Source organism: Fundulus heteroclitus, chromosome 5 (assembly GCF_011125445.2).
Source record: "Fundulus heteroclitus isolate FHET01 chromosome 5, MU-UCD_Fhet_4.1, whole genome shotgun sequence".
Lineage (NCBI taxonomy): Eukaryota > Metazoa > Chordata > Actinopteri > Cyprinodontiformes > Fundulidae > Fundulus > Fundulus heteroclitus.
In genome coordinates, this window is record NC_046365.1 from 6,964,398 (window position 1) to 6,979,481 (window position 15,084).

At 43.4% G+C, this 15,084-nt stretch overlaps 1 protein-coding gene across 1 annotated transcript in view; it reads left to right on the top strand.

Moving 5' to 3' along the window:
• ntn1a (netrin 1a) overlaps positions 1-15,084 on the top strand; it is a 78,920-nt gene that overhangs the window by 57,959 nt on the left and 5,877 nt on the right. Inside the window, exon 4 of the mRNA XM_036136789.1 lies at positions 13,272-13,346. Coding sequence (XP_035992682.1) covers positions 13,272-13,346 — 75 coding nt within the window. The remainder of the gene's footprint in view (positions 1-13,271; positions 13,347-15,084) is intronic.

Below are 15,084 nucleotides of genomic sequence, written 5' to 3' on the forward strand. Positions count from 1 at the left end.
AGCGAACAGTTTGTTGTGGCTAAAACAATCTTATTACGATCAAGAAGAAAACAACTGGGAAACTGCTGCCGTTGTGGATTAAAAAGCTTGAAAGAACAATAAACAAAGTAGAAGATCGTGCAGGAAATGTGACTGTCTATCTACAAGCTATAACAACTTTAAAGTTCTATGAGCATCCGTATCAGTCCCAGTGTCGTCAGCAGCCTCAGAAGCAAGAAGACTTTCTTCATCGGCTGCATTTTCAGAAGTTAACTGAAGATTAACACGTTTTATACAACGATTTAACAATGGAAGAGCTGTTTTATGCCAATCAAGGTGTTAATAGTGGTAAAACCTTAGGATGATTTGAGTATTGAATTTTATACAACACTTTCAGAAAAATTGTTCAGACCCCTGAAAATTGTATGCAGAATCTCATGAGAAGTAAGACCTTCCCCCAACTTTGAGACTTGACTTAAAAACACTATTTTCAAGCAAAATAAACCATTGCTACAAGAATCATCTTATAGACCAGCAAGTTTAAGCAAGGGATCAAAGCTATTTCATTCCTGGCCACCAAATTTCTTTAATATCAAGAGAGTACTAAACATCATTTCTGATAGCTAATCAATTTGTTTTGGTTTTGATCATTCTTTTCTCAAGAATCTAAATCTTATACACATACCTTATGGTAAGCATTGCAACAAACAGAATGAGTCTTCTGGAGTCTCTGACAAAGCAAATCAGGCTGAATTACGTTAAAAGCACTGGAGAAATCGAAGAACATGATCCTCACAGTGCTGTTGGCCTTGTCTAGATGACAGTGGATTTGTTGAAGCAGGTGTATAAAGGCATCTTCAGCTCCAACTCCACAGCAATAAGTAAACTGCAGGGGGTCCTGATAGTTGCTTGTTAGCTTACTGAAGTGTGTCAGCAGGAGTATCTCCAGAACCTTCATGATGTGGGATGTCAGGGCAACAGGTCTATAGTCTTTGAGGACTGATGGGTGAGTTTTATTTGGTACCTGAACAATGCAGCAGGTGTTCCACAACACTAGACCCTTCTCCTTGATCAGACTAGGTTTGAAGAGGTAGAATCCCAGAGAGCTGCTCTGCTCAGGCCTTCAGGACTGTGGGGCAGACACATCTGGACCTCAGTCTCTCTAGCTGCCTGTTCAAGTGACTTCTAGAGAGAGAAAAGTGGAAGGAAGAGGAAAAACTAACAGTTCTGTTTTTGAACTGTGGGAGGAAGCCAAAGTACCCAGAGAGAACCCATACATGCACAGGGAGATCATGCAAAATTCCACGAAAAAAGATCCCAGACCGGGGTTCAAACCCAGACACTGTGGTCAGCTTCACTGTGCAGCCCTGAAGACTGACATTACTCCTGAAAAGCTGAATCAATGGTCCCCTGGCATTCCGGATGTGTGTTTTCTTCTTTTCTTGCTTTCTTATGAATGCAAAGACACTGTTAATTGTTGGTGTACAAGTGTCATGTGATGCAAAAACTCTGTCTACTGGGTATCTTAACAAAGAAACTTGCCTCTACGATTTTGATTGATTTTGGACTCTGACAGGCGAAAGGAACTGTTGCTTTAATGGGGAAGAAAATTGACTCACCATCAGCAAAAAATGTGGGTGAAAGACATTTAACATATTTTTTTTATTATTGGGGGAAACTGACCTACTGCATATTGTGAAATGAAAGGCAAATGATTTATAAAATGTATAGTGCACAATTTAAGGAAAGTCATTTGGTGTTACCCCTATTTTGTAATTGTGTGCATATGTTTGTACAATCATGGAGTCTGTTTTATGTTTAAATGTTAAAAATATACAGTTTAACTAAAAAATGCACTATTCAGACAAGCACCCAAAAGACCCATGGTAACTGAGGAGATCTGCTGTTAGGGTGGGAAAATCTAAGAAAACTGTCATACACTTTACAAATATGGCTTTTATGGCCAAATTGCAAGAAGAAAGTCACATGAAGTCCTGTTTGTCAACACTTAGAAGAAAGTTCTCTGGCCAGATCAGACCAAAACTGAACTTTTTGGCCTATGTGCAATCATTCCTATGGTAAAACATGGCAGCAGCATGCTGTGGAGATGCTTTTCTTCAGCATTTATTTTCAGCATTTTTTTTCATCAGTTGATCCCAAAGGCTGAAATCACGAAAGCTGTAAGCTGTAGCACCCTGATGGAGACCTTGCAAAGCCAGGTGGCTCTTTGGCCCACCCAGGTTTGAGGTACAGAGGATGCAGACATTAACCACGGAGCCTATAGAGATGGTTGAACAACAAACGCACCTCTGGTATTTCAGCGGCCGTGATATCACCTAGTTTGTGATTGCAAACAGATGTGGTGTGTGTGTGTGTGTGTGTGTGTGTGTGTGTGTGTGTCTCTCTCTCTCTCCCTCTCTCTGTCTCTCTATGTGCAAGGAGTTGTGACCTCCTTCTTTTTAAGCAAAATCAATGCCAAAGCTGTGCAAGTGTTTTCAGATGCATGGCAGCCTTACACAGAATTAAACTACATGAAATCTAGGGTTGAATTCAACTGTTGATTCAACTATATACGCGCTGCTGATTGTACGGAAATAAGAGGTTTTGCCCATAAGAGGAGGAGGGAGTAAAACCATAAGAAGATCCATGACAGTTGAGTAAAAGATGAGGTGGACTGATGTAAAGTCTAAGGCAGAGCTGAGACCTGGAACAAATGATCTACGGCTCCAGCGTGGAGTTTGAGATATATATGAAAAGATGGAAAATACGAGCGTGGGACCGACAGCTGTGAGGCAGGTGTCTCTTTGCGCCTTATATGGTGGGGAGCGGGGGCCTGGCGGGTTGGAGGGAAAGGAGGGAAGATGGAGTGGATATTAATTTGTCTCCTGCAGCAGGGCTCCCCCCCACCCCCCACCCCAATCCCCAACCCCTGTCGACCACACGGAGGGCTGGAATGCGTGGAGAATAGCGCCGATGGTGTGGCGCAGACAAAACACACATTGTGCTGGTGGGTCACGGATGGTGTGAGTCGCCACTCCCACGGGTCACGACAGAGACGTCTGCATGGCAACGAAATGTGGAGGAGATTAACCGCTGGTGACCTGAGCCGCGGCCGCTCGGGCCTGTCAGGATGTTCGAGTAACTAATGATGATGAGGAGATGGAGAATTGGACTGACGATGATGATGATGTTCACAACCGGAGTGTGTGTGCGTGTGCGTGTGTGTGTACGTACGCACACGTGTGTGTGTCATGTCTGAGGCTGGAAGTGATCAGAATCCGTAGCGGACCCCTCCTCGGATTTTTTGGACATGAGTCTTTCTTTCACACACCCTTTTCGGTTCCCTCAGACTCGGCGGCGCTTCGGTCATAAATCTTATACCACCGCTAAGTTATGTTAACGTTTAACAGAAAGCTTGGACACTAAACGTGAGCGACCTGCAGCAAGCGTAACTAAGAATAGACAAACACAGTGTTAAATTGCGATGAACACGTGAGCCCGTTAATGCTCTTACAGTGTGTCGCTGTAGTATCCAAACCACTTGAACTTTATCACATCGACCGTGGGGCTGACTGATCCGCTCTCCTCGCAAGATTTTTTGGGATAAATGCTGCTTCATTTCTGCCGTCCTGGAGAAAGAGACGGTGTTTTTCATTCCGAGGTAACTAGAGATAACAGCGCTGCTGGATCTTCTGTGAACAATCCCCAACGCCGGCTCAGGGGACTGTGTGTCAATATATCCCCTGGCTCAGGAGACGGCGGTGAGGTACTGGAAGACGCTGCCAGCGTGTGACATCAGGACCAGAGAGACTGAAGTCTCCTGCCACACAGATGGGGTTGTTTGTTATTACTGACCGGACCGTGGCCCTCCATCCTTCCTCCTGTTTCCCAAATCCCCATCTTTTGGGAACTAGATATATAATCAGAAGAGAAGAGGAGCCTTTTTTCCGTGGAGTGCAGGGCAAATAGCCGAAGATTTCATCAAACTCAGATCAGCAGAGGCAGATGATGTTTTTGCTCGTCGTTGTATGTCAGGGTTTTTGCTTTTGTTTCTTGTCGGTAAATACCTGTAAATATAGATTATTCTGATTAATAATAAACTAACACTTTGATTCAAGTTGTAGTGTGGCGGGGAGTTTTCTCTTATGTCTGGTAGAGATAAGTTACAGCAGTAAGAAATAGATTAACTCCTTGTCTTTTTGAATGTAAAAAAAAAGGATCCTCCAATGGGAAGGGAAAATAATTCAAGTCAAATTAGCAATAGAATATTTATTTAATGGTAAAATATGTCAGACTGATCTACCTGGTAAACTATATGATGGCGTGATTTTGGCCGATAACCTTTTCCCATCACAGTGCTGAAGAAGGGATGAGCTCAGCAGGGCCGTACGCCACCAGAAAGTCAAATTTCAAAAAGGTGAAGAACTCCAGAAGCTTCTTCTCTGCTCCTTTCCTGCTAAAAACAAACCATCTTTACTCAGTGACAATACAGTGAGGAATGAGGTTGGAGGGAGGGGGCTTCTCTCTTTTTTTCCCCCCTCTTCTCCTTTCTCTCCGTCTCTTCTTCCTGGACAGGATCCAAACCCACAATGTGAGCAGCCCAGCGAGGAGCAGAGCAGAACAGTGCACAGCAGCTCCCTGGGCTCTATAATCTAATTACGTGCTTTATTTGCTACAATTTGTTTCTCAATCAGTCTGGTTGAATGGGGAAGAGCCCTCCTCCTGGGAGCCATCATTTACACCTCCTTGTTGTACCGCCCCTGCTCCTCTAACAGTGGGCTCTCTCTTTATAGCTGTTGTCACACTTTGTATGCGGAGCCATTTAATGGTAGTTGTAGGAGCTTTTTAGCTTCCAAACTTGGACCATCTATTGGATTTGATCATGTGTAACAAACATGTCAGAGCAGCCTGTGTGTACAGTTGGCCGGCTCCCAGAGTGGCGCCCAATGTGAGCCGAATGTTTTGACAGGTTTTATAGGCTACCCTACATCCAGACTCCAACCTTGGATTTAGCTTATATCACAGGACATTGCAAAGGTTTCCCACCTTTACTTTTTTCTTGCTGCATCCACAAGCTTCAGTGTATTTTATATATACGCAAAGTAGCACACAACTATAAAATGGTATAGACTAAATAAAACAATTGAAAAGTGTGGTGTGTTTTAATATTCTGGCCCATTTATTCTGATACCCCTGCAACCAATTTACCTTCAGGGTTCACCTAATTAGTAAATAGAGTCTGTGTGTGTGCTGTTTAAGCTTAGTATGTAACAGTGGATAAAGGATAAAATGTCATAGGGGACCGAAATTATAACCTGGCCAGCCAGATTGATAATGTATAGCACTTTATGCAACTTCAGCTGTGGGCTTATCAGCTCTTACTTTCATCACACCTGTATGTTCCGCCTTAAACCACTATACTGCAATGTGATTGGCTAAAACCGTATTTGGTTCGGACACAAACGGTTAAAGCCTGGGCGGTACAAGATGGATTCACGTGCGTTTGTGAACACACAAATACCACGAGGATTCATCTTTTAGGCAAGGTTACCGAAATTAAACGTTTCACTACATTTCTGTTTATGGGGTTGTGTTAAGTTTAACACTTTCTGTTCAGTTGCATGAATGTATTGATAACAATCACCGAGAAGTTAAAAAGTGTGCAAATGGTCATTAGCAAAAATTTAAATGTTCCAGTTACATTAGCATGTGGAAGACAGTGTAAATAATTGTCATTGAATCAAGAACATGTAGAAGCAGCAGCATGTTTGTAAACATGTAATAGACTATGAACTAGGCTGGTGGTTTATTTGATTCCCAGAACGGGATGATAGCTCTCACAGAAGCTGTTTGTAAGTCTATTAGTTTTTGATTTAATGTTTCTGAATAGCTTACCTGACAAACAGTACATTTCCCAGGTGGGTGGTATCTGCGGCTATACGTCTGGCCTATTTTTGGACTCATGCAGCAAAAACCTTGTCAAGATCTTGCAGATGACATCCCAGAATCCCCTGTGCTGACCTCACCACCTGTGCTAAATCCTTTCTCTCCTGTCCCTAGCAGGTCCCATTCCACACTGTCACGCTGAGACACAAGATGCTTTCAATTGTAGCTCTATAAAAGTTTATGAGCAACTGAGAAGAAAGTCCAATCCGTTTCAGTTTCCCAAGGAAGAAGAGCCGTTGTTGAGCCTTTTTCATCAGGTGTTTTTTTTTTCATCTCATTCCAGGAGAGCTCAGAGGAGATGTGAATGCCCAGGAACTTTATGCTGTCCCCACGTTCCACCACCTCCCCATGTAGGCAGAGAGGAGTGTGTTCAGTCTTCCTGGACCTCCAGTAGTCCACTGTTACCTCCTTGGTCTTGTTGGTGCTCAGGATGAGGTTATTCCTGGAGCACCACTGTGTCAGGCTGTGGACTTCCTCTCTGTAGTGGGTCTCATCATTGTTGGATATTCGTGTGCAAACTTCACAATCGTGTTTGTCGGGTGGATACTAGAGCAGTCGTGGGTGAAAAAGGTGAAGAGAGCAGGGCTGAGGACACAACCCTGCGGTGTGCCAGTATTGCGGATCAGAGGGAAAGATGTGCATTTCCCAATCCTCACCACCTGGAACATTGATCCAGGAGCAGAGCGGTGCAGATAATTCCAGGTTGTGTAGCTTCAGGGCCAGTGTGTCTGGAAGCATGGTGTTGAAGGCTGAGCTTAAGCTTATGAATAGCATGAGTCAGAGCCGTGTGAAGTGCCTACAAGAAAGCGTTCTGCAAGTTGGTTAGTACATAATTTTAACATCTGGCCTAACACCATGTCTGGATCTGCAGCCTCGTTGATGTTGAGCTTGCTTAAGGTGGAAGTCACTTGGCACAGCTGCAGGATGAGAGGCTGATGCTGCACATCTGGTCGAGGTAGATGTTCAGACCTTCTGCTGCTAGAGTCGAAGCGTGTGAAGAAGCTGTTTAAGGTTTCGGGGAGAGCTGTGGGTCATTGCTGAGCTGCTGGTCGCTCTGCTTATAATCCGCAATGGCCCTGATGCCTCTCCACTTGTTGCTTGGGTTGTTGCTGTGGGGATGCGTTATTTCAGATGGAGCAGGGAAGCTGGTCAGAGCTGATGGGAAGATGCATGGAGAGAAATACTGGACCACCCGGTTAGAGGCTGAAAAAAATTGGGATCGGGACGGAATTTGACCGGCCAGCTGGACAACTTTGGTAGAGACATCCACCAAAATGCCTGCAGCTGAAATTACAGTAAAACCTGGTTCCACCAAGTATTCACTCAATGGGTCCAAATACAAATGAACTCCACACGTCTCAAACTCATGTTGAAAGCCATACATCCTTTTACTTGACACGTATGCAGTACTTTGTTCTGGACTATCATGTAAAATCCACACAAAATACAATGAATTGTCTTTGTGATGTAACAAATTATGCAAAAGGTCAGTGGGGATGAATACTTTGCCAGTGTGCTATACGTTTAGTTCTATCCTGTTGACTAGAAACTGAGAAACACCTATCAAGCTACCACATGAATCTAAACAAAAAATGTTTTGTATCAAACTAAAATATGATTAGATAGATCTCCTGATTAGAAATATGAGTAATACAGCAAAAACAACAAACATAAGTGTTAGCAGCTAAAAACAAACTAATAATAAAAGGGTCTCAAATAAAGAGTGAAAGGTTCAGCAGTATTATTGGGACACAAACAGATATTAACTACATTTTATCAGGATTTCACATCTACTTTTATCTGATTCACATTCAGTGAGGAGGGAGGTAGAAGACAGAGTTTTCTCTTTTCCGGTACCAAATCAGCGCAGTATCAGAGGATATTCCCACTGTAGGTCCAGGCAAAAGGATCTGGCTTTCTGAATGGGAGGCAGCACAGGATACAAGTGCAGCTCATAACCTCTCGCTCTCTCTTAAACTGCTAAAAGGGTCTAGGCCCTGCATTGTTCTGAGGGATGAGAGGAGACAACAGGTGTCCAACAGACTTGGATGTTTGGATGGAATCAGTCTTTTGGGTTCCAGGTGGGGCCAGATCTTATTGTAAAAGTGGATAAAGGAAATTGCGTCATGAGAGGTTCCCCAGTTGGTGATAAGGAAACACAGAGATTTTTTTTACGGGTTTCTTGATAAAAGGTTTGAAGAAGAGTGCAGATAGATAAAAGGCAGATGTTAACAAAAACACAACGAAGGAATCCTAGTAGTCCTCTTTGCCCAGATGATCAGACTGAATGGTTTAATGGCTTATCTTGCTGAGAATGGAGCTTCACACACCTCACTTGTTCTGGTTCTTCCTCTACTACTGACGTGTCTCGCTTTAAAGTCCTCCTGACTTTCTGGATCTTCCTGCCATGTGGCAGCTTCAGTGGAGAGGAGACACGAGAAGATGACGTTTAAATCAGCATAAAGTGTTGGCGACTGATATCTAACCTTTGAGTGAACTAACTTTGTCAAGGACGGATATTCCCATACAAAATTCTCCAACGTAGTTTTATTCATCAAAACACTTTGAAATCAAAGAGTTTGATTCATGATTATTCAAAAACAGCATATACATTAGTTATTATTCATTTATATGTGTGACAGAGGAGCAATTGGAAATAAGCTATGGTTATGCGACGGTCAGACTGAACGCAATTCGAGCGTCAAAACGCCTCATCGTGGACGCTGGTCTGACGCACAGACTGGTCGGACACGCGTTACAAGGAACTACCTTATTCTTTTCCTCACATGCGGGGAAATATTAAGCATAATAAAAGGTTTGATAACTTACCCAAAGTCCCAACTTCCCTGCTGGTCCTCCTCCATGCTACGTCACATAGCGGGGTCTCTCTGATTGGTTGATGCTCCGCGTCCTGCAGCAAAAGTTCAGGTCTTCCAACGTCTGCCGCTTTGTACGCTCAGACGCTTGAAATCACCGCAGGACCTCTTGATTCTCCTAGATGAACCAGATGCTGCCGCTGGCTCTTAAAACGTCTTCCACGTGAATGCAGCATTAAAATATCTGGATTTCAAACCCATTTTTCCTGTGATCACACAGTGTTAATTCCAGCTGCTTAACTTGGGCATCAGCTCCGTGTGCGGTGTGCCTAACTGTAACTAAATGTTCCCAACAAGCTAGAATTAAAAACTCACTGTCTGGATTGACCTAGGGAGGAACAGGGAAGCTGGAAGTGTCGCCTCTGGGGGCCAGTCTAATGCTACATTTGTAAAATGATTCTGTATGCACTTCTGAGCTGAACTTTCCCCCTACAATGAGCTAACTGGTGCCTTTCTAAAGAGAGTAGCAAGACCATTGGCATTATGTCCCAACTTCTTCTGTTTAGTCCTAATTTTCCTCTTATATATTGAGAATGTTAATTTATAGGAAAACTGGATGTGTTCTCTTTAACAAGCTTTAGAGACCCAAGCTTTATGTGTCCATCATCTGAAAAAAGGGCCTTGCAGTTCCTACGACCCATTTCTGTTTGTTGACGGTATTTTCAAGTGTTTCTTTGCAACTCTAAAGTTTTGGCTCGGAGACGTCGAGCTCTGCCGCACTGTATTGGGCCTGGAAGCAGCTCCAGTGGAGACGATTGGTTCAAAGGGCTGCTTTCGGGTACTTTGATAGAGGGGGCAAAGGTCCACCTCTCAGTTACCAACTTCTCAGTGCGCTGAAAGGCAAGAAAACAAAGCACTGTAGTAACTACATCTACTTAGGACACACAGAGCACATTTTAGCTCGGCATTACAAGACTGCTTCCCCCTGCTGCTGCTTGTAAACGCAGGCACAAAGGGGACATTTGTCCTCGCAGTAGGGGACTGCCTAGCCCCAAACAGGCATCTCGGGGTGCTCTCAGCGGGGCCCGGAGCTGCGTCTCAGGGGTACACTAATGGGGAACGAAAGGCTATCAAAGGGAAGTATCATGATGGCATCAGGGGGGGGTTATGAGAAAACAAAGCTGCCTTTCCAAAGCCCCCACTACCATCATTTACATGGTAATCAGCTCCAGCGTTTATGGACTCCTCTGTTCGCTTTTTGCTCTGCCTGGTTTTGTTGCTTTCTCTATTTGCTAGCGCAGGCACCAGCTCGGAGCCCAACCACACGGTAACACAATCAGCTTTCCCAATTTTTCCTCTCTTTTTCTTCTTCCCCCCCCCCCTGTGCCAAATTACATTCATCTTGTTTTTCTGCTCGCCTGTCCGCCACTATTCACTCTCCCACCACCCACTCCTCTACTGGTGCATTTTTTCTGTAACGGCGTTCCCCTGGCAACCTCATTGTAGTGGACTATAAAGAGCAGTAAAGTTTTGCTCATATCAGTGAGGTTCGCTCAGATTCACAACTACCTCACAGCTCGAATCCCTCCTCCACCAGCCCATCCCCATCCCACGACTTGCTGTCAAATACAACTCTTTTAGCTTTTATTTTACAAGATCTGTATCAGCTGGTAGGAATTGGCCAATGGGGCAGAGATTAAGGGATTAAAAGGGGATTTCTGCGTCAAGGGGTTCTTTGGCCATTTTCTAAAATCCAGTTTTTGAAAGCATTTGATCTGAGAAGCAACTTCAACTGTTTCCACTTGTTCCTTAAAAACTATAACTTTGGAACACGGAGAAGCAGCATTTAATTCTTATGCTCCATTTATATGGAACAAATCCCAGAAAACTGTAAAAGTGCTGACACCCCAAGTTCCTTTAAATCAAGGTTGTTTAGAGTTGCCTTTCAATGTTAATGTTCAGTTCAAACTGAAACACCATTAGATTAAGTTCAATTTATATTGACCTGCCGCTGCTATTCCACTTCAATGTGCCTTCCTCTGTCTGTTTTCTTTTCTTTGTTCTGTTCATGTAGATCACTTTAAATTGTCTTGTTAGTGAAATGTGTGATACAAATAAACTCGCATCGCCTTACCTAAGAAATAAAAAAAATTCTTAGCGCTTCTGCTGTGAGCAGTCGTCATTCATCTTTGGAGCAGAGGCGATGTCACACTGTGTCCCATCTCAGTTGCTCCAGGTTTGCAGTTCTCATTTTAAACTTTCCTCAGATTATCCATTAGAAATTAGTGTGGTTCATACTGCTAGCATTACACCAACATCTGCGTGTACTCCCTGGAAAAGGAAGACCATTGCATTAACAGTGAAGTTTCCAAAAAGCCAGTAACATCTCCAAATATGTCATGTTCCGTGACAGTCCGAGTTTCAAAAGCTAGAAATGGTAACATCTAGACCAGCGGTTCCCAAAAATTTTTCGGCCACGCGCCCCCTTCTGTGTCCCAACCGGGTTCACACCCCCCCAATCCCCCACACCTTCAAAAAATAAAATAAAAAATGCAACAAGCTTTTTAAGACATATTAAAGGTGGCATGTTTAATCATGCTCAAATAACCAGAACACACATAATAACAAAAAATGTTTTATTATTTGCGAGAATGGTTGAGGTAGAAGCCACAAGCTAGGTGTGCGTATACAGTACAATGCGTAGAAGATAACTCCTTCTATATTTCATCTTAAAAAGAAGCGTAGAAGACTTTTATAAATAAATACATTTTTCGTGTGAATAAAATTACAGTTTTTGATTTAAATTTTTACAAAGGAAAGGTTTATCTACATGTCTTTATTGTGTTGGAAAAACAGTGTAATTGTGGGGATTATCAGACTGCCCTTACCTTTTACATCTGGCGCACCCCCTAGTGGCAGTGTGCGCACCCTCCTGTCCTAGACAATACAATTTGCATTTAAATAGCTTCTTCTTTTTCTTTTACCCGACTAATTTCGAAGACCTGATTGATGCTAAAAATGCTAATGTCGAGTCTACTTTACTCCGCGGCAACATCCACACTGAAGAGTGTTGTTGCCATTGTGAACTTTTAGGACTTATGTATGGTGGGCTAACTGAGAAAAACATTGGGTTTTTAAATTTCTAATAATGACCAGAGTTGGTACAGTATCAGAAGTGGGAGAACATGTTTTTTTTTTACTAAGCAGAGTTTTAACTTCTCTCAGTTTAGAAAAAAAACAACAACATGTGGCACAGGCTCATATTTTAAGTATTAACTTTCTTTTTCAACGCACCCTGTGATTACAGTATCACAGGTAATTCTTTTTGGCAGCAGGGCACTCACTGCCCGAACCCTCATCGCTCAAAGAACATGCACTGTTTAATCAAGGCCCTTTGTGTATTTCTAGGCAAAAAAATTTGCTCTCTTTTGAAACCAGATGACAAACTCCAAGGTCTCTTTCAGCAAGCACTCTCAGAGTGTGTTCATTCATACGCAACTGTGTGTTTGACAGCTTTTCTACTACACGGAGCTGTGAATCAGTGTGGGTAAGCCCACAGCCTGCGTGAGGTATTTATTTGTTCACGGCTCCAACACGGACACCCCTCCTGCCATCCAGCAACCCCGCGCAAAAAAAGGCTCCCCTGCCTAACGCTTCATGGATGGCTAATTTTTCCTTCCTGACCTCCCTTTGTGTGGCATTGACCCACTTCACCGCCCCCCAACACCTTCCACTCCCTGGAAGAGCTGCCAACTCTGAGCACCCCCACACTAACATGCACACCATAAAAAAAAAAAACATGATAGCTTGACATGGTCCTCCTGGGGAGTTTTTTTTTTTAATTTGTTTTAAATTCCTTCTTTTTTTTCCTGAACTTTGGGGCACTTAGGTGACAAGCGAGGTGGGATCTGGTCTGCATAGACCTAGCTCCCTCCCACAGAGGTTTATGTGATTTATAATCTTGGTAAGACATTTAAAAAAAAAAGTACAGTAGCTTCTACTCTCTGAGCAAATTTCAACCATCACACAATGAGGAGCTTTGACGACACAATCAAATAGGAAGCGTTTTGTCAGTAATGCGCTTTAATATACTTTATTGTAACAAAGGAACAAATCTTTTTGAAGATGCTCTTCTATTGTACATTTTCAAACACGCACAGACACAAAAGATTAGCTCTTAAAACATGTAAAAAAAATTCTAAACACAGAAAGTTAATGAGTTAAAAATTGTGTGTGTGTGTGTGTGTGTATAAATCACGGCATTAATTATTTGTGATTAGTGCAAAATATACAGTTTTTGTGATCAACGTAAATGATGTTTCATGTGGTTTTGTATGTTTTTGCTAATTTATTCCATGTTCCTAAAATCAAAAAAGTTGCTTTACCTTCAACAATTCATTTTTAAGTTATGTGGAAAATTAGAAGCCGCCTGTAGCAACCATGCATTATATAGAAAATGTTATTTGTGTATTTGATCTCTTTATTTTCCTTGCCTCCTTACTGGATTGTCCTCTTTTTCTATTTCTGCAGACTGTGACTCTTACTGCAAAGCGTCAAAAGGCAAACTGAAAATTAACATGAAAAAGTACTGCAAGAAGGATTACGGTGAGTCAGACGAAACACTGCCCTTTCATTACATTTTTTTTTCTTTAGCGATACTGAAAAGCATCTTATATAGAAAATTCATCCAAATCACGCTCTTAACCGCATTGTGTAAAATTGGGATGTGTAAAATAAGTGTTAATATGAACAAATAACTCTAAAAATCATTTTTGCAAATGATACATTTTTATTCTAAGGCACCGAGTTCCTTTTAATCCTTTCACAGTGGCAGGCCCGTTATATTCACAGGAGCCTTTACAGTTTCGCTGATTTCTTACTTCAGCTCCCTGAGTGAAACAGACAAAAGGACCAAACGGATCTATGAGCGATGAAGAGATGAGCGGACAAACGGGAGGAAAGAAAAGGAGCTTGAAGGAAGGAGTGGGAAATAGAATTAGACAGAGGTGTGTTGGTGTGTGGGACGGGCGATCCCTGCCCAGTGGGGGCTCACTAAGAGATCCTCATTAAAGAGCGGCCCACTTCCCCCCACCACCAGAGCGCCCCGTGCTGCATTCCTGCGACCATCCGTCTGCCGCGCCATTCAAGGTGTGGATAAGACGTATGACCTCTCCCCTCTCCGCTGCCGCCCGCGTCCCCTCCCCTGATTGAAGTCGGCCTGCAGAGCTGCTGAACCGAACCGGGGGCGTCCCGCAGCATACTTCAGGAGCTTGACGGATAGGCCCGGGCTTTGTTCTGCGGGGATTTGGAGGAGTTAGGGGGTCAGCTTATAGACACCTCCTCTTCAGACCGGGCCTACCTCGCTGGTGGTGTCGTGAGAAAAGCCGTGCCTCTGTCGCCCATGCTGTTGATTCTGGGTGACTATGTCAGGGCGGGGGGTGGGGGGGGGAGGTATTCAGAGCATGGAGTTGTGAAACAATGTCTGATTAAAGGGAAATGTTGCACCAGGTTTTGATTAAAAATGTTGCAAAAAAGTAGGCAGCTGCCATCAAGAGAAGAAATTTGTTGTTTAGAAAAAGGAAAAAAAAAAACTGACTGAGCCCTGGATGGAGTACCCTCATCCATCCACCCATCCCAAGACAGCCATGAGCAGAGGAAAGGCTCCCAGCTGATTTGGCGTGTCGTGTGTTGCGTGTGAACTCCAGAGGATCTGCTGGCACCTGATGGCTGCGATAACATCAAGCGAAGATGAGGGGAGATTCCGCTGAAGCGCCAAAGTGTTTGTGTGCAGCTCTCCAAAATCGTCGAGGAGACTGAGCAGTTAAGGCAGCTGCAACTCATGATAGAACCAATTCTAGGCGTCGGCGTAATTTAACTTTGGCACACGTCTAACAAGATCACCACAAAGATTGGTTTTGGCTGTTTAAACTCCTGAAGCAAGCTTTTATACCCTGGATTACAGTTAAACGTTCCGCTAATTACAAAAAGTATTCACACCCCATCAACATTACAGTCACGAACGTCAGTGTAAGACATTTGAATGTTGCCACAGAGCCATACAAAGAACTACTTAATACCAGATTGGATGTAGAGCATTTGCTCTGACTGTAGGCTTAGCAGCCTCCAGCAGGCCATCTTCTTATATTGAGCTCCATCCATTACACCGTCAAATCTGGCCAGCTTGCCCGGACCTGCTGAAGAAAATCATCCTCACAGCATGATGCTGCCACCACCATGCTTTAATGTGCAGATCTTAGGGTGATGTCCTGTGTTAGCTTTCTGTTACCTGTAATAGTAGCGACAGTGGGAGTTTTTCTTCCCACTGTCGCTTCATGCTTGCTCA